This window comes from Oryx dammah, unplaced genomic scaffold, assembly GCF_014754425.2.
Source record: "Oryx dammah isolate SB20612 unplaced genomic scaffold, SCBI_Odam_1.1 HiC_scaffold_29, whole genome shotgun sequence".
In the NCBI taxonomy this organism is placed as follows: Eukaryota; Metazoa; Chordata; class Mammalia; order Artiodactyla; family Bovidae; genus Oryx; species Oryx dammah.
The window spans coordinates 59,007,288-59,027,681 of record NW_024070213.1 but is presented as its reverse complement, the minus strand read 5'-3'; the positions used below and the strand labels follow the sequence as shown (position 1 = coordinate 59,027,681).

Here is a 20,394-nt window from a genome sequence, read left to right as displayed (position 1 = left end):
CGCGAGTATTGGAGCCAGGGTTTCTGAACTCTGAAATCTAATGCCTGATGATTTGATGTGACAAAGATGTAATAATAATAGAAATAAAGTGTACAATACACAAAATGAGCTTGAACCATCATGTAACTAGTCTCCACCCAGGTCCTTGGAAAAGTTGTCATCTACTAAACTGATCCCTGGTACAAAAAGTTGGGGAACTTGTGTAGAGAGTCCAGAGTACAGAGGAGGCAGAGTAGATTTTTCATAGACTGCATCTGTGTCATTGGCTAAGGAAACTAAATTGGAATCTAAAATGAAACATAAAACATTATCTTTCAGAGAACATTTTTTCTTCAAAATCTCTGCCATCTAAATATTATTATTCTCTCTATATGTGTATGTATATTCTGCTTTCTATCCTATGTTGTATTTTATATTTTCCTTTTTTCTACATTGATATTCACTTAGTAAAATCTCTATTTTGTCAGTATACTGGTATCATTCTTAAATAGCAATGAAAGACTTTCACTTTGTCTGGCTGTTTAACAGTAACAATAATAACAATGCATTTATTGTAAAAGGTCAATAAATTGACCCAGTTATTTTCAAGATCACTCATTCTGTGAATTCTCTTTGAATGGTAGAATTTACATTTCGGTACCACGAGAGACCTTTCTGCAATAGAATATTTAATTTCAAGATATAGGTTGATTGATTTGTTGTATGTGCATGCTTAGTTGCTCAGTTCTGTCCAGCTCTTTGCAAACCTATGGACTATATCCCATCAGGCTCCTCTATTCATGAGATTCTCCAGGCAAGAATCCTGGAGTGAGTAGCCATTCCCTTCCCCAGGGGATCTTCCTGACCAAGGGATCTAACTGGGTCTTCTATCATTGCCAGCAGATTCTTTACCATTTGAGCCACCAGGGAAGCCGTTTTTTTGTATGTAATGCATCATCATATTGTGAAAATTCTCAGTGTTTTTTTCTTCTACAAGCCTGAGCCTTTTCATTCACTTTACTGTATAAGAAAACTATAGCTACTGTCCATTTAGGGAAAATTCCAACTGAGATAAATGGTGGCCAGTTCTACAGGGAAATCATGTGATGTTTAGGAGAAAATGAGTGTATCTTTTTGCTAATCCTCAAAGATCAGAGGAAAGCAATATCTTGAAACTTACAAAAACAACAGGCTTTACATTGTCTGTAGACAAATTCACGGCAACTCAATATTTGATAAATATTTACTAATGCAAGTGTAAAAGTCATTGTTCTCAATTAACAACAGCTGTACGTAACTCTGATCTTTAAACCATTTTGGAATGTGAAGTGTCAACCATTCCTGGGATGTTTTTGATAAAGCAATGAAGAATATACCCAAGTCTTTAAGACCTCATTTCAGACTTATCCTTCCTTAGGGCTTATCCACACTTTTCCCGCTATTCCCATGAAATTTAGGATAACAAGCTTCATATTCCTTTCTCTCCCTTAAGAATTCTAATGTCTTATATATCTCAAGTTGAATCAGGCTTGTGGTTCACTTAGAGTGAATATTAACCTATCCAATAAACTACGGCTTGCCAGAGGAAGGGGGGATGATTGGGACTGGCACATATACAGTATTGATCATTGTTCATTATTGCTCATCTCAGTCTCATCCAACTCTTTGTGGTCCTTTAGACTGTAGCCTGCTAGGCTCCTCTGTCCATGAGATTTTTCAGGCAAGAAATACAGGAGTGGGCTGCCATTTCCTCCTCCAGGCAATCTTCCTGACCCAGGGATTGAATCTGAGTCTTCTGTGTCTCTGCACTGCAGGCAGATTCTTTCTCTACTGGGCCATTGGGGAAGCCATACTCTATCGTTGAGTAATTATTATAAATTACTGATGAATCTAATTATTTTCACATAGTATCTCTAGAGTTGTTTTTCATTTCTCATACTTTTATCGCCAGCTCTTGCCAAGGATATTAGATACATTTTTTTCCCCATTCAAATTCCCATCCTTCTCTCATACACTTCCCTTCCTTCAGGCTAGTCCTTCCACTCTATAACTGACCTCATAATTCTTCTTAGAAATGTTTTTAATTCCATGTTTTGGGACAATATTTCTTAAAAAATTAAAGACAGAAGAGGCAGAGCAAGAGCACACAAGAGAGACCTGTGTTTTATGATCTCACCAGGTAACACTCTTTCTAGAATTTCAGGAAATATTAAATCATGTAAAGCACTATTTTTAATTTACTCTACAATGGCCATATGTATAATCTGTTCATCTCATTAGACTATTACATATACTCTACTCTGCATATTGTGGCCTACCTAGTAGTTACGTGAAAACAATACAACTAAGAACATAATGTAATTATATTTTCTGAGAACTCAAAAAACTTTTCTCATTCAGTTCAGTTCAGTTCAGTTCCATCGCTCAGCTTAAATCTTCTGTGCCATATAATTTATCAATATGAATATATACATTTAGGAAAGCTGTGAAATACCCCCCTTTTTGGAAATATTTAATTAACATATATGCTGTAACAATTCTTAAAGAAAGGTTGAAGAATGAATATTACCAGATACCATATATGACTACATTTTTTCTGGCCAGTTGTAACTTAAATTATTGATGTTATGTGGATCTTTTCAATAATCAATAGCTAAGAGTTTTTGTAACTTTCTCATATCTGTGGCTATTTTGAGGTAATAGCTTACAGATTCAATAATCTGCTTAAATGACAAACCTAATTAGTAGGGATAAAGAAGCTCACATTGGCAAAGTTAATTGAGGCTAAAAAAAATTGTAAGTTCACTATATTTTAAGTACTAGAAAGTTGCATTGCTTTGGAAAATGTATTGATTAAAATTTATAAAATGTTCATACAAGATTATGCTATTCTTACACTGAAATTTTATTTTATTTTTTTATGTTTTCTGTGAAGTCAACACTTGAAATAACAATGAGGGATACTCAAACTCATCCTACATTTTTAAAACATTTACCCAGAAAGAGTATAATAGTAATTCACTGAGCAAAATTCTTCCTGATATTCATGTACTATTATCAATTGAGGGACATAAGTCCAAAATTTACTAAAAAACAAATAAAACAACTTATTAAAAAATACTGAGGAGATTTCCACTTTGTAGGAAAGTTGTGGTATTACTATTTCCTCCCCTCATGCTGAAACATTTATGATTTCCTGGCTTAATTGGAAATATTTGAAGATACTGAAGTTTAGACTTGATTGATGATTGTGAGTTCTTGACACCATAAACTGTAGTCTGGGAATTAAAAGAACTGTAAACGAATCACAAAAGAGGAGTTTATGCTGATATTATCAGATAATGTAGCTCTCCACATAACTCTGTACAAACTCAGTTTTTAGTATAAATGTTTGCAATGTAAACATTGATTATCAATATCAGAGGTAAACACAATTTTTCTGTAAAAGGGCATTATATCAATAATTTAGAATTTGCAGACCGTAGTGTCCCTGTTAAAACTATTCAACTCTCCATCTTTGTAATAAAAATGCTGCTATGAGCATTGTGTGAATGGAAGGGCTCAGGCATGTCCAATAAAATATTTTGTTTTTTCTTTGTAATACTATATTACATTATCTTTTTTTTTTTTTACTTTACTTTACAATATTTTATTGGTTTTTCCATACGTTGACATGGATCAGCCATGGGTATACATGTGTTCCCATCCTGAACCCCCCTCCCACCTCCCTTCCCATCCCCTCCATCTGGGTCATCCCAGTGCAACAGCCCCAAGCACCCTGTATCTCTCATTGAACCTGGACGGGCGATTCTTTTCACATATGATAATATACATGTTTCAATGCCATTTTCCCAAACCATCTCACACTCTCCCTCTCCCTCTGAGCCCAAAAGACTGTACTATACATCTGTATCTCTTTTGCTGTCTCGCATACAGGGTTATGGTTACCATCTTCCCAAATTCCATATATATGTGTTAGTATACTGTATTGGTGTTTTTCACTCTGTATAATTGGCTCCAGTTTCATCCACCTTATTAGAACTGATTCAAATGTATTCTTTTTAATGGCTGAGTAATATTCCATTGTGTATATGTACCACAGCTTTCTTTAACAAAAATATGAACTGGGCCAAATCCACCCCAATGACATTTTTTAATATTACAGTATCTCCCCACTTCCACGATTTTTCAGTTTTCTCTTCTTTTATAAACTACTCACTAACATATGAAATACCATATATATACTTTACTAGTCAATTATGTTCAGGTTTATTGTCTATATTCTTTTACATCCCTCACCCCATGAAAGTAGGGATCTTTGTCTACTTTGTAGATGCACTCCCTGCAGCGGTGTGCTGGAGTTTGCCTGGACCACATCCTGGAAGCCGACAGTTGCAAGTCTCTTCTCACTTTTGAGTTCTGTAAGGGTACACTGATAGCTTGAAATCTGCCATGCTGAGAGACTTCACCTTCATTTGTATATCCAACTAGTGATTCTTTTCATATTTTTTTTCTCAAATTCTTTAACAATAATACATGTTGCAATCAGTTGTTAAGGTTCTGTTGATTAACAGGGATTGACTCTGCTCCTAAATTATTTAAATATGTTTATTTATTTTAAAATATTTATTGAGTATCCACTGCATGGCTGACAGATGTTCTAAATGAGAAGGATTAACAACTTCTGGTAAATGTTTAACAACTGCCTCTCTGGAGTTGTACAAATACAAATCTATTTCTAGAGATTCTCTGTTTCTATGATGTAAACTCAAAACTCAAGGGATATAAGCCCACTAACTCTCTTAAGGGTAAGTCCAGAATTTCTGGGAGAAAAAAGTAGATTCCTTAAACATAATCATACAAGAGTCAAATCTAAATTAAATTTTCACACACTCAATATCACATGCTGTTTCTGAAGTTGCCTCATATATCTCAGTCATTTTGCCTTTTTACATTTTTTATCCATATTTACAAAACTGATTCACCTGTATCTTTTAATGATGCCTCATTGGCTCTCTCTTTACTTAGATTCCCTTGGGCTAACAGGAGACAGATATAATAAATCCAGTTCTATGTGTATGACATACATAGAGAAGAACATTCCTATTTTCTGTTTTTCAATGCAGAATTTGTAGAAAATGTTAAGCTCTGAAGCCTAAGAAATATGTTACTTAAATTGTATAGATTATCATAGAATTACAAAATATTCATTTAAAATCTTTGCATTAATACAAAGAAAATGTCTTAGTAAGTAGTGTTTCATATTATATGAAAAGGAGCAAGTGTAAGAACTACTTTAGGATTCTACCCAGGTGTAATTAAGTTTATACATAGAGCTTGGGTAAGAGACAAAGGGCAACTATACATTGCATTATAATTGAAAATATTCCTCAAATGTTGCAACAGCAAGAATGAGGGATATCGTGGGTTAAATATTACCAGTCTAACCATAATGAGAACTATAAACCTTGAAAGCCATGACAAAGTTAAATCATCATACTTGATTTGAGAGTACAAAAGAAACCAAATAAATTGCCAACTCAATTCACCAACTCAGAATTTATATAAGTACAGAAATAATCAGACTTTAAAATTTGAGACTAAATCATCAAGAAGAACCAGGGAGTAAGTATCTTTGTTATTTTCCAGTATAAGAATATGATTCTATCTCATTAAAATATTTTTTATTTTTATTTTTAATATAAATTTATTTATCTTAATTGGAGGTTAATTACTTTACAATATTGGTTTTGCCATACATCAAAATAGTATTTGTTTATGGGTTTGTGAATTCAAAACCTTTTTATATCAAAATGTGATTATTTACTAACAAGAAGACTATTCAGAGTCCTAAAGAACCAGCACAGCAATAAGTCTAGAGTTTTCCTTAACTTTTCTTAATTAAATGGTTTTCTGTTACAGAAATAAAATGACATTCCCTATGTAAAGGAATATCTGCTTCCCAGTAAAAGTTTTGACCATCTACTTCATCACTTTCTAAAGCAATATTGTAAAACAAAAGAAAACTGATGTCTTCATTGCATGAACTAAACTATTTCTAGGCAATATTTATTTTAGTAGCAGAAGTTACACTCTCTTGTCCTTCTGGCCTTTTATCAGAAAAAGAAAACAATGATGGGGGAAAGGGTTGCATCAACCAAACCCATAAGAAAGCAGAGAATACCAAAAAAATATTCCCATGGATAAACACATACACTAAAGTGAGATATTTACTATGTAGACTAGTCATTTAAACTTGTGAAAGTTTCCTAAACAAAGTGGGCCTCAGTTTTTTAAAATATAAATGTGGAAGAGGGCTACATAGGCTCTGTAAGCTTATAAACTCTGTATTTAGATTATCTACAAAGCATACTGTTTTTTATAATACTGAAGAAAGGAGAAAAATAAATTAAATATTATCATATTATTACCAAAGAAACTAAATATTTTAAAGAATAATCTGAAGTCTTAGTAAAGAAAACAGTAGAAGAAATGTCCCAGTTTAAATGTTAACATGTAACTTTTATTTCATCCATGGCCTGTGAGAGTGTATTTTGGGGATGAAAGCTCAATATTTAACTTCAGATAATATTCATTTGGACTTACCCTGGCTCAGACGGTAAAGCATCTGTCTACACTGCGGAAGACCCGGGTTCTATCCCTGGGTGGGGAAGATCCCCTGGAGAAGGAAATGGCAATCCACTCCCAGAAAATCCCATGGACAAAGGAGCTTGGTAGGCTACAGTCCATGGGGTCACAAAGAGTCAGACACGACTGAGCGACTTGAGTGACTGAGTGACTAATATTCATTATTTGAATGAAAGGTTGAATGGAAACTGGAGAAAGTTACTGTATGGGAACAGAGATTTTAAATTTCAAACACTATCTTCATGATGGAAGCTTTAAAACTTTTGTATTCTATCCTCAAATATCTTTTAACATTTTTTTTTTTATGTCCTATAAGGAGAGCATACATTTTCTGTTCTAATGAGGGAGAAAAGAATCAGAAATGAAAAACCACACAAGACCCACAGAAGTCATTCTTCTGGGCCTATCAGATGACCCAGAGCTTCAGGTTGTGACCTTTCTCTTTTTAATCATCACATATATATTAAGTGTCACTGGAAATTTAACCATCATCATTCTCACCTTGGTGGACCCCCATCTATAGACACCTATGTATTTTTTCCTCAGGAACTTCTCTATATTAGAAATTTCCTTTACAACTGTCTGTATTCCTAGATTTCTGGGCACAATTATCACCAGGGACAAAACGATTTCATACAATGATTGTTGCTCAGCTGTTTTTCTTCATTTTCTTGGGTATCACTGAGTTTTATCTTCTAACTGCCATGTCCTATGATCGCTATGTAGCTATCTGCAAACCCCTGCATTACACAACCATCATGAACAACAGAGTCTGCGTATTGCTTGTCTTTTGTGCTTGGCTGGCAGGGTTCTTAAACATCTTCCCACCTGTTATTCTTTTTCTCCAGTTAGATTACTGTGGTTCCAATATCATTGATCACTTTACTTGTGATTATTTCCCCCTCTTGCAACTATCCTGCTCAGACACGTGGCTCCTAGAAGTTTTTACTCTGCAATAGAGATTCTGCTTTTTACTTTGGCATTAATAATTCTATCCTATATGTTCATCATCAAGACAATTCTGAGACTACCTTCTGACAGTCAGAGAAAAAAGGCATTTTCTACATGCTCCTCTCACATCATTTCCATTTCCATCTCTTATGGAAGTTGCATATTCATGTATGCCAACCCATCAGCAAAAGAAGAGGCATCCTTGATGAAAGGAGTAGCAATTCTGAATACTTCTGTTGCTCCTAACCAGCAAGTGAAGCAAGCCTTTAAGATATCATCCAAAAGGTTATCTTTTCCTCAAGTAAATGCAAGTATCTGTAGCATTGAAAAATAAAAGTTCTGGTCAATGATTTCTTCATTCATATTCTCTCAAAACTATTTCACTACAGTTATATGGTTCCTTTTTATTCATTCCTGTTCTAAACTTCCCCACACATTGAACCAAGTAAATTGGATAAAGCTGAATATTGCTTTAGAATTTTCTGTAAATTGTTTTTTATGCGTATGTATTTGATGAAGTATGAAATGTTACAATGTAAGCCATTTTGTTTAAGAAAAAGAATCTCAGGAATAATGTGGATTTCTGAAATTTTCACTCATACAAGATAACAAAAATGGATAGTATTAGAAAATTTTGATTCTATTGGCATTTTCATGAAATCAAATAACCACAAACACTTGCAGGTTGTAAATTAAATATAAATATTTATTTAAATATTTTGAAAGATTATAAACATACATATTCAAAATCTTTATACTACAATTAATAATTTTGATAATAATGAAGAGAAGGGCAAGAAAGAAGAGGGCAGAGATAATTATGTTTAACAATTACTATATTTCAAACTTATTCTAGAGAATTATTTTCTAGAAGAAAGCAATTTCTTCCTATTGGCTCACTGAATCCTGCCAACAACATTCTGAGGTACCTGTAATTGTTATTCTCTTCAGAAATATTACTTTATCTTTTCCTCTGGAAATATCTTATAAGATTATCATCATTCATATGCATGTGAAATATGTTGGAATTAAATTTTAAAATCTTACCTCTGTTAAGAATTTCCTCATTTTAGTCATAAACAGTTCACTCAGTCATGTCTGACTCTTTGCAACACCATGGACTGCAGCACGCCAGGCCTCCCTATCCATCACCAACTCCCAGAGTTTACTCAAACTCATGTCCTATGAGTCAGTGATGCCATCCAACCATCGCATCTTCTGTCGTCCCCTTCTTCTCCCACCTTCCTTCTTTCTGAGCATCAGAGTTTCTTCAAATGAGTCCGTTCTTCACATCAGGTGGCCAAAGTATTGGCGCTTCAGCTTCAACATCAGTCCTTCCAATGAAGATTCAGGACTGATTTCCTTTAGGATGGACTGTTTGGATCTCTTTGCTGTCCAAGGAACTCTCAAGAATATTCTCCAACACAACAGTTCAAAAGCATCAACTCTTCAGCACTCAGCTTTCTTTATAGTCCATACATGACTACTGGCAAAAACATAGCTTTGACTAGATGGACCTATTAGCCATACTACCTTATTTTAAATAAGAAATAATATATGGGTCAATCTTTAGGAAAATTTTAAGACAGGAGGTCGGTGGACGATCCATAGCCCACTGGGAAAATTTGGCCCACCACCTATTTTTATTAAAAGTTTTATTGAACACTACTGAGCCCTTTTATTTATGTGTTGTTCATAGCTGCATCCAAAATAAAGACAGGAAGAACTGAGTAATTGCATCAAGGACACTATGCCTGCAAATTCTAAATTATTAATATATTACCCTTTTACAGAAAAAGTCTGTGTTGACCCCTGCTATTGATAGTCGAAATAATTATACTGATAGCAAATATTTAAACTAACCACTGAAGAGTTTGTATAGAATGATGTAGAGAGCTGCATTATCTGACAATATCAGTGTAGACTCCTTCATGTAGTTTGTAACATTTTTACAGTTCTTTTAATTCCCAGAACTAACCTATCTATTGTTTATGGTATATTTTTATTGAGTGAATAAGAACTCACAATCCTCAATCAAGTCTAAACTTCAGTATTTTCACATGCTTCCATTCAATCTTAGAAATTATAAATGTTTCAGCATGAGGGAAGGAAAAAGTAATGGCATGACTTTCCTGCAAAGTGGAAATCTCAGTATTTTTTTATAACTTGTTTTTCCTGTGTTTCATCAAATGATGGATCTAAGACTCTCAATTGAGGATAGTATGTGAATATCAGGAAAAACGTGCCTGTGAGTTATAGTTACAGTCTTTGTATAATAATGGTTTAAAAATGAGGGATGAGTTTGAGTACCTTTCATCATTATATAAATTTTTGAATTCATGGAAAACAGAAAAGAAAAAAGTGTTCAGGGCCAGAATTGCATGATCTTGCATGATTATTCATATAAATTCTAATCAGTACATTTTACAATATGATAATGCTTAAAATAAGCATTTTTAACAAAAACCCTCAAGTTTATTTATGGTAAAACTTTGTTCTTGTTACCTTCTTTACTCCTATTGAGTAGGCATATCACTTAAAGAGGCAATTAAATGAATTGTATGTACAATCTATTATCTCAGAATAGTCACAAATATGAGAAAGTTATAATACCCCTTAGCTGCTGCTGCTGCTGCTGCTGCGGCCGCTGCATCACTTCAGTCGTGTCCGACTAAGTGCGACCCCATAGACAGCAGCCCATCAGGCTCCCCCGTCCCTGGGATTCCCCAGGGAAGAACACTGGAGTGGGTTGCCATTTCCTTCTCCAATGCGTGAAAGTGAAGTCACTCAGTCGTGTCCGACTCTTAGCGACCCCATGGATTGCAGCCTACCAGGCTCCTCCGTCCATGGGATTTTCCAGGCAAGAGTACTGGAGTGGGGTGCCATTGCTTTCTCCCTTAGCTACTGATTATGAAAAGATCAGCTTAACATCAAGCTTTTATTTAAATATACAACTGACCACAGTAAATGTAGTCATATTTGGTATCCAGTAATATTTATTTTGTCAGCTACAAATTGGCACTTGCCATGAGTGCTTGCCATCTGCCTCTACAAGGATTAAATTATGTGCTGTGCAGCTGCTGATGTTCAACACGGCCTGAAGGAGTTCAGTGTGGAGAGCGAGAGTGAGACAGTATGTGTTCTGGGAAAGCTGGCAGGACAGGTCTTCAGATAGTTAAATAGTCTCAGGAGCTGATTTTATGAGCCCAATTCTTAATTCTCCTCATATCAGAAAAACACTAAAATTCTTCATGGAGACAACTGTTTCTCATAACTAGCAGACGTTTCATGAGACAAGCAGAAACTTTCTACAAAAAAAAATGTGCTTGAATACATGTACTCCGCTTTTACCAAATCACATATATACTGTCCTTCCCCTATACCTCTTTAGATCTGGTTCTCACAGATATCTGAGGTCTGTCTCCCAGATTGCAATCCTCATATTGCCCCAAATAAAATTTAATGTGCCACTCTCATGTTGTGTATTTTTTAAATTGATAATTTCTTCAGGCATTTGAAAAGAATTGTTATGATACATGTGTTAATTTTGGAGTTCCCTAAGAAGTGGAGGCTATTTCATAGTTTTCCCTAACAGCTTTCATAGTTTTCTTCATTATAATAGTCTTTGAGTTGATAAATTACACAGCACAGAAAATGTTAAACTCAGTAATGAGAAAGTTATTTGATTTCCCAATAAAATGTAATTACATTGTTCTTTTAAGTAGTACTCTTTTTCACCTAGTTACTAAGTTGGCCACAGTATGGAAAGGAGAGTATATGCAAAATTCTAATGAGACTGTCAGATTTTGTTTATTGTCCTTGTGTGGTAATAAAAAATAAAGTTAAACATGATACAATATTTACTCAATTACTGAAAAGAGTAATTCTGGTGAAATCACTAAATGCTATCTGTCTTGCATTTTGAAATTTCACCAGAAGAAAAGTGCATGAGAGAAGGTTTGCAATCTGAATGGACAAAAAGGTATATGTATATATATGTACATATATGAAGTGTTCGAATTTAAATGACAAAAATAAAATACACATATGCAAATATCCTTAGTAAACAGCTGACAATTAACATATAAATGATGAATTTAGGGAGGCTGTGTGGATATTAATAAATTTTGAAAAACCTGGATTTTAATTTAATTGTTCTTCGTTCATATGCCTCTGATTCACGAAACAGGATTTTTATATTTTCATTTCCTTGAGAAAAACATAGTCTTCCTTGCCATGTCCATGAAAGCTCTCTTAACTTGCTGATTCCTAAGAGTGTAGATAAAGGGATTCAGCATGGGTGCTACTGAGGTATTTAGCACAGCTACTCCCTTGCTCAAAGAGACCCTGTCTTTTGCAGATGGATTCACATACATGAAAATGCAGCTGCCATAAGAGATGGAGATGACAATCATGTGGGACGAACACGTGGAAAAGGCCTTTGTCCTCTGAGTGATAGAAGGGATCCTCAAAATTGTTCTGATGACATATGTGTAGGACAGAATTATTAATGCTAAAGTGAACAATAGAATAAACACAGCACAGGAAAACCCCAGTATCTCTAGGAATTTGGTGTCTGAACAAGAAAGGTATAATAAAGGGAAATAATCACAAGTAAAATGGTTGATAACATTGGACTTACAGTAATCAAGCTGTAGGAAGAACATGAGTAATGGAAATATAATTAAGAATGACGTCAGCCAAGAGGCCAAGACAAGCAGCGTGCAGACTCTGTGATTCATGATGGTCATGTAATGCAGCGGTTTGCAGATGGCAATGTAGCGGTCATAGGACATGGCAACCAGAAGGTAAAACTCCGTAACTCCCAAGAAAATGAAAAAAAATAACTGAGTCATACAATCATTAAAAGAGATGCTTTTATCTCCCGTAATAATGGTGGCCAAGAATTTGGGAATAGTGACAGTTGTGAATGAAACTTCCAATATGGAGAAACTCCTGAGGAAGAAATACATGGGGGTCTGGAGGTGGACATCCAGCAGGGTCAGTGTGATAATGGTCAGGTTCCCAGTGATGCTGAGCATGTAGGTGATGAGCAGAAAGACAAAGGTCACAACCTGAAGTTGTGGGTCATCTGAGAGTCCCAGGAGGATAAATTCTGTTATTTTTGTATAGTTTCTCATTTTTCTTCTTTTAAGTAACATTCAGGAGAAAACAGAAAGGGAAGACAGAAAAAGGGGATTATCCATGTATAACACAGATTTGTCTCTGAAAGTAAACTTACTATGCCATGCTAACATAATTCAGGAGATTTTTAAAAACAAGTTAATAAAAATAGGTAACTTACTTTAAAGTAAGTTTTTTTAAAATTTAATTTAATTTAATTTTACTTTACATTGTATTGGTTTTGCCATACATTAACATAGATCTGCTACGGGTGTACACATATTGCCTATCCTGAACACCCCACCCACCTCTCTCCCCATAGAGACAGCAAAAGAGACACCGATGTATAGAACAGTCTAAAGTAAGCTTTTACCATATGCCAGTATGTGTGTTTCACATAGAATATCTTTATAAAATCCCTGTTTTACAGGTTGAAATCAGAGTAGAAACAATTTTTAAAAATCTTATCCAAATCACATACCTGAATTGAAAAAGCAGGGATTATAACCTAGATCTTTCTGAAACTTAGGAAATATAGTAAAATAAATGCTACCTGTTGACTTGTAAAATGCCCCACCCCCCACTCTTAGAGGGTTCCCTCCTGTTGGGAAAGACTTTGTCTTTTTTCAAGCCCCATAAAATCACCCTATCCTAGTTTGTGTCAGCTGGTTCCTTGAACTGTTATTCTTTACTGTAATATAGAAAATCTAAAGGTGTCAGGAAAAAGTCACCCAGTGGATATGTCTCCAAAATAAGTCATTGGAATGAAATCTTTAACAATGACAGATTTCTAAGTTTCCACTCAGACTCAGATTAACCTCCCAACCTCATACTTCTCTTCTGAGGCCCCAGATAATGGAATAATGGAATCCAGATAATGGATTTGCTTCAGCAGTCTTCTCAGATATTAGTGAAGAGAGGAGGCAGAGTGAACGTTTAGTAGATTGGATCTATGTTATGAGTTAAGGAAACCAAACTGTGTTGTTCATTCGCCAAGCTGTGTCCGATTCGTTGTGACCCCATGGACTGCAGCACGCCAGGCTTCCCTGTCCCTCACCATCTCCCAGAGTTTGCTCAAGTTCGTGTCTATTGCATTGGTGATGCCATCCATGCCATCATGTCATGGTGATGTCATGCCTCTGACGTCCTCTTCTCCTTCTGCCCTCAATCTTTCCCAGGATCATACTCCTTTCCAATGAGTCAGCTGTTGGCATCAACTGGCCAAATTATTGAAGCTTTCAGTAGATAGCAGAAACGGAGCTGCTCTGCTACAACAGTCAGTTCAGTTAAGTTCAGTCGCTCAGTCACGTCCGAATCTTTGCAACCCCATGAATTGCAGCAAGCCAGGCCTCCCTGTCCATCACCACTCCTGGAGTTCACTCAAACTCACATCCATCGAGTCAGGGATGCCATCCAGCCATCTCATCCTCGGTCGTCCCTTTCTCCTCCTGCCCCTAATCCCTCCCAGCATCAGAGTCTTTTCCAATGAGTCAACCCTTCGCATGAAGTGGCCAAAGTACTGGAGTTTCAGCTTTAGCATCATTCCTTCCAAAGAACACCCAGGGCTGATCTCCTTTAGAATGGACTGGTTGGATCTCCTTGCAGTCCAAGGTACTCTCAAGAATCTTCTCCAACACCACAGTTCAAAAGCATCAATTCTTTGGTGCTCAGCTTTCTTCACAGTCCAACTCTGACATCCATATATGACTACTGGAAAAACCATAGCCTTAACTAGACAGACCAGAATTAGGTCGTCTATGAATGGTTTAGCACCAGGTTCCCTACATATTGGGATGCCATGATGGGTGAAGGGGTGACTATCTTTCTGGCTGCACCCAGTGTCCCAGGAAGAAGGGCTCTTTGCACCTGACCCTGGTCCCAAAGCACAGGGTGGCGCTCCCTTAGGGACCCCAGTGGAGGCCTGCCAGCAGGGATGTTGGGGGACCAGCTATCCCAGGCCAATCAAGGCTCCTGTGATGCTGCTGTGTCATTCTGCATGGGCAGTATTCTGACTTAGAGGTGTTCAGTCATAATCCCACAGATGGTATCTTCGCTCCATTGGCTCTTCAGCTAAGCTCTCAACCAAAGTGTATAAATATCTGAAAACAAACATTACCTTCCAGAGAATATTTTTTCTTCAAAATTTCTGCCATCTAAATGTTACTAGTATTCTCTCCATTTCTGTTTCTAGCCGTGTCCAATACTTTGCAGCCCCTTTGACTGTAGCCCACCAGGCTCCTCTGTCCATAGAATTTTCCAGGCAAGAGCAATGGGATGGGAGTGCCATGTTCTACTTCAGGGGATCTTCCCCATCCAAGTATTGGACCCAAGTCTCTTGCAAATCTTGCATTGGCAAACAGATTATTTACCAACTGTACCACCTGGGAAGCATCTACATTAATATTCCCTTAATAGAATCTCTATTTTGTCACTGTATTAGTATAAACATGAAATAGCAATGAAAACCTTTATTTTGTCATTCCAATTAACAGTAATAATAAGGCATTTATGTTAAAAAGAAGCTGAGCTCCCTCAATAAATTCAGGCAACCCAGAATTAGATACATATTTACAAATATAAAAGTCATTGTTCTCAGTTAACAAAAATCATCTATAATTAACAACTGTATAAGAGTCAGACATGACTGAGCGACTGAACTGAACTGAACTGATGACTCTGATCTATAAACCATTTCTGGAATGTGAGGTGTTAACCATTCCTGGGATGCTTTTGGTAAAGTAATGAAGAATATATCCACATTTATAAGACATCATTTCAGAGTTTTTTTCCTTACTACTCATTCATGCTTTTTTCCCCCTTAGTCCCATGGATCTTAGGATAACAAGTTACATATTCCTTTCTGTCCCTTTCTATTAAATGAATTCTCCTGTCTTGGATAAGGGCTTCCCAGGTGGCATTGGTGGTAAAGTACATGCCTGCCAATTCAGGAGACATAAGAGATGTGGGTTCCATCTCTAGGTTGGGAAGATCCCCTGGAGAAGGGCATGGCAACACACCCCGGTATTCAGCCTGGAGAATTCCCATGTACAAAGGAGCCTGGCAGGCTACCGTCCATAGGGTCTCAAAGAGTCAATACATGACTGAAGTGACTTAGCAGCAGCGTCTTGGATCTCATTGTCACAACAGGCATGTGGCTCATTGAAAGTGAAAATTAACCTATGTGATAAACAAATGCTGGCCATTGTGTTAAATAAGATAACTGGAAGTGATTTTCAGGACGTATATGCTATTCCATAATAAATTGTAAGCATGGCTTCTTTGAGAAAAGACCACTAGCATTCCCCAAATTCATCAATTTTAAAAACTGACAATATTTAAATGTCTATTAAAGATTGCATTCCTTATTTTATATAAATTGTGAGACACGAGTGGGAAGCTCTTTAAATTCCACAATATAATTGGAAACAAATTAGCTTCTCACATTCTCTATGTGCACTGAATTTTCTCTTCATAACTTTAAGACTCCTAAGGAAATCGTAAGTAATTCTATGAACACATATATCCTCAAGGCAGTTTGCACCCTTTGCGTACTACACAGTATTCCACTTCCTTATCTTTTCCTTTCACTTGAGGATCTTTTTCTTAGGTTTATAAGCTAGAATAATTTGTCACAGAAGAGAACAGAATATTTATTAAATTTGATATCTTGGGTAATAGCTTGGTTTTAAAACAACCCTAATCTTTTTCTAGAATGATTCGTTCCACCCCTGACTGTGTTTGCTGACATCTAACACCATGGAAGAACATCATCATGACTGTATGGGGGGAAAAAAAAAAAAACTCATAAGAGTCAATTTGGATTATTTTCAGACTATTACTTTATGACTGCCTTTGACTAGTCCTACAGTTAGTTCAGAATCCTGTTTCTCTCAGTCCTCTAATTTTTTCAGGAAAAAAAAAATCCTTATTTCTTTCTTAACAGAAAAGGGAAATCAAATCAAAGCACCAATAGTATGACTAGGAATAATGGAGGAAAAACTGTAAAGACCTAAGTCACTCTCAAAATCTGTATATTTTCCTAGAAATGTTGCTTCTCTCCTAATTGTCTCAGTTTTAACTATTAGCTATGTCTGAAGATAATTTTTAACTTAAAAAGGAAATAAATTCTTATAAAAATATGGCATCAGGACTTAATTTTGGTTAATAATGTGTGAGACTATTAGGGTTTTGCATTCCAAGAGAAATGATTAAAACTACAACTCTCTGAGTTATAGGTTTCTTTTCCACTATGAACATGACTATAATATTTCATGGAATTATTATGAAGGCTAATTTAATTAAAAGAAAAGTGAAATTATATAAAAACTTTAAAGCATGTATTGCCAGAGTAAATGCTATTTTTATTATTATTCCTAAAAATAAAATCAATTATTACCTTTGAGGAAGATGAAACCAAAATAAAAAAAAATAACCATTTTTGAGGAAACTCATTTGAGAGACAATGCTAAGATTTATGTAGTTATCTAACAGACTCATTACAATAGTTTTGTGTAATGTTTGAATAAGCTAACAATGAGAGGCTAAATATTAAAATCATATAGCTAGTAAAAGGTCAAATTGGTATTCTAAATTCTTTCTGCTTGAACTGAAGCATGTTTTATTTATCAAACATATATTCAATGAGGAGGACCAAACTCAAAGAGTAATTTTCTAACAATGAATAAATAATTAGTAAGACAAACAGAAAGTATTAATGTGCTCAATCTTCATAACCCTTGATATTTACAGAAAGGAAAGGCAATTCCAAATTATTCACCTGAATGTAATGAAAAGTTAAGCTAAGAATGTATAAATCAATGCTAAGAAAAAGTTGTCATTGGCTTTTACTTTTCAGTCTTACCTCGTTTTGTACAAATGCATCACTTCAGGTGACTGAAGCTATTTTAAAAACTTGGTAACTGTTTCAATTTTAGGATAAGATATCGAGCATTTCTGAGAATACTCTATCTCAACAGATTTGGAATTACCTTATTTCTATAGATAAATTTCCTTGATACATTTTACATGGAAGCCATTGGAGCAAACACAGTGAAGGGAAGCAAGATATGGAGTTACTGTGGTCCTTTCTGGATGTGATTTCTATATGAATTTTAACCTGCATGAGGCAAATGTTGCTTTATCCACCATATGGCCAAGGCTCATGGGAAATAGTCCAGTGAATCAAATGTGACAACAGGGCCAAGAGGAAAATACACTAAGGATTATAAACATGTTATCAACATATATACCCCTACTGAAACAGAAAACTTGGCAGATAATATCCAAACAGATAGAAAAGCATGAGAACTAGGGCAGAAGCATATGGATTATTTTGCTTACTATCTATGTGAAAAAATCTAAATGTACAGGATTTTGGAAGGGATTTCTTGAATATCCTAAATCACCATTTCTCTGAAGAATAGACCTTTTCCCTTGCTGACTAAAATACTGTGATGAATGAGTCTTATGAGTAAATGTTATATTTTCCTTTCTTATGTGATAAAATGTGTCTATAAAGTTGCACTCTGTGCTATTAAATATAAAAAATTTTAAATCAAATAGAGCACAATAAAAACAAGAATGAGACAAAATATCATACTCAGTGAATTCCAATGAAATTTATGATAAATTTTGGCTTAAATACACTTTAAAGAGTTCAAACTCTTCCAAAAAATTTTTCAGGTTATTTTTCCATAATAATGGTACTAATTGTTGAGAAGGATCTCAGAGATCCTGTTTTCATCTGATTGAAAACAGGTTGTCAGTGTTCCAGTAATTACTGAAAGCATAAATCTAGGAATTTTACAAGAATTTACAACTCAGATTCCTTTTAATCTAATTTTAGAAAGGACAGAAAATTAAATAAACCTCATCTATTGACTCAATCACTGTTATTCATTCAACAAACATTTATTGAGATTCTTCTATCTTTGGATAATATAGAAGCACTAGGGACACTACAGAATCAAAATAGATATGACCCAAACTTTAAGCATCCTACCAAGGAATCTCCAAACACAAATATAGAAGATATTTGTGGTGGTCCATGCACACGTTGGAAAAGAATTTCCAGACATATAGAATGAGAGGGAAATAAAGTTTATTAGAGTGAGAGATGCTGATAAGAAGAGATACTACATTTGATCTTAGCCAAAAGCCTGAGAAGCAATAGACTTACTTAGGCACATGGGGAGAGGGGAGGAGAGGGTGAGATGTATGGAAAGAGTAACATGGAAACTTACATTACCATATGTAAAATATATAGCCAAGGGGAATTTGCTGTATGGATCAGGGGCTCTGCATCAAAAGGGGTGGTACTGGGATGGAGTTAGGAGGGAATGCAAAAGGGAGGGGATATATGTATACCTATGGCTGATTCATGTTGAGCTTTGACAGAAAATAGCAAAATTCTGTAAAGCAATTACCCTTCAATAAAAGAATAAATACATTTAAAAAAGAAAAGAATGGGAGACGCTGTTAGAACAGTGGGCCAGCTCAAGGGAGAACCGACGTTGAACAGTCCTTAGACACTTTTATACCCAGGGTACGAGTACAAAAATGAGATAGGTGTCTTGCGGGTCATTTGCTGATTGGATGAGGCACCTATACTGGGTGGGGATGAGTAAGGCAAATACCTTCCTTATGTGGGGTAGGAGGGGAGACAGGTTATAATGCTCAGGAGGACCTGAAATCTGTTAATAGTTATGACATGGGGGAGGGAAGAACCATATGTGTCTGGTTTTTCCCTTCCTGCATTACAAGACCCTCATTGGTTTTATCTGCTTTTTAGTCCTTGGGTCACCACATTCCTCCCTTCCTTTATTTTTAGGGCCAATTCTTTGGGCCCTGTTGATGCCTGTTCATGTCTTATTATCTACCTATTTCCCTTCTTAAGCATTTGGGAACCAAGTCTCAGGAGAAGAGGAGTGATGACCAGTCTGGCTTCTTCAGGCTGTACAGGGGTGTCATGGGGCTCTGGGTTCCCTTTGCCTGCTTCTTTGTCAGAGTGCATTTATGGAGGGAGATGAGAGTCCATGGAATGATAAGGTGATTTGTTTCAGCATTGTCTTTGGGTTGGTCAGAGGATATTCTTGTACTACCACTTGGAGATTTATTGTATTCTAGAAGAAACAAACTTAACAAAAAATTTAAAGGTACATGGCCCAAAGATTAAAAGAAGTAGAAAAGTTGCTCAGGGGCTAGCCAGGAGAACCAGGGCCAGACATTGGTTCGTGACATTAGTGTTTTTCTAGGTACAAGAAGATGCAAGAATTTGGGCTTGTAAAATCTTTACCTGAAAGCCTCTGACTATATGAAGGCCAGTTCTTCTGGGCTTTTCCCAGAGCACAGAGTGCCTTGTTTCTGATCTCCATACTGAGCTCCTTTCAAGGGGTGTTGAAGGTCAGCAGCTTGCAGTGGTCATGATGTAATCTTTGTAGAGGTAGCTGGCAAGTGCCAACTCCCAGTCAGCAGGGTACACATATTTCACCATCCACATATTTGACCATCCACATATTTGACCATGCTTTGGGTGCGTTTCATGCCCATTGTGCCCCGCAGTGCTGGGAAGGCTCATTCCAGGTCCAGGGAAGATTCTATTGATAGGCCACTCAGTGTGCTGTTATTGGACCAGGTCTTGTGAGCAGCAAAAGTCTCTGGACCATACCTGTCTTACTATCATCTTGGTCCAGG

The 20,394-nt window shown here is 36.0% G+C and overlaps 1 protein-coding gene and 2 pseudogenes across 1 annotated transcript; 1 reads left to right on the top strand and 2 right to left on the bottom strand.

The window, feature by feature from the left end:
* Positions 1 to 6,988: 6,988 nt before the first annotated feature.
* On the top strand, positions 6,989 to 7,899 carry LOC120857366 (annotated as a pseudogene).
* A 3,881-nt stretch (positions 7,900 to 11,780) lies between these two features.
* Positions 11,781 to 12,736, bottom strand: LOC120857365 (olfactory receptor 6C1-like). The gene has a single exon (XM_040232811.1). It carries the CDS (start codon positions 12,717 to 12,719, stop codon positions 11,781 to 11,783), a length of 939 nt encoding a protein of 312 aa, XP_040088745.1. The 5' UTR covers positions 12,720 to 12,736.
* Positions 12,737 to 18,706: 5,970 nt separating this feature from the next.
* Positions 18,707 to 18,872, bottom strand: LOC120858993 (annotated as a pseudogene).
* Positions 18,873 to 20,394: the final 1,522 nt, after the last annotated feature.

Bases quoted from the DNA above. Each gene is read 5' to 3' on its own strand.
- LOC120857365 (XM_040232811.1), bottom strand. From the start codon at position 12,719: ATGAGAAACTATACAAAAATAACAGAATTTATCCTCCTGGGACTCTCA.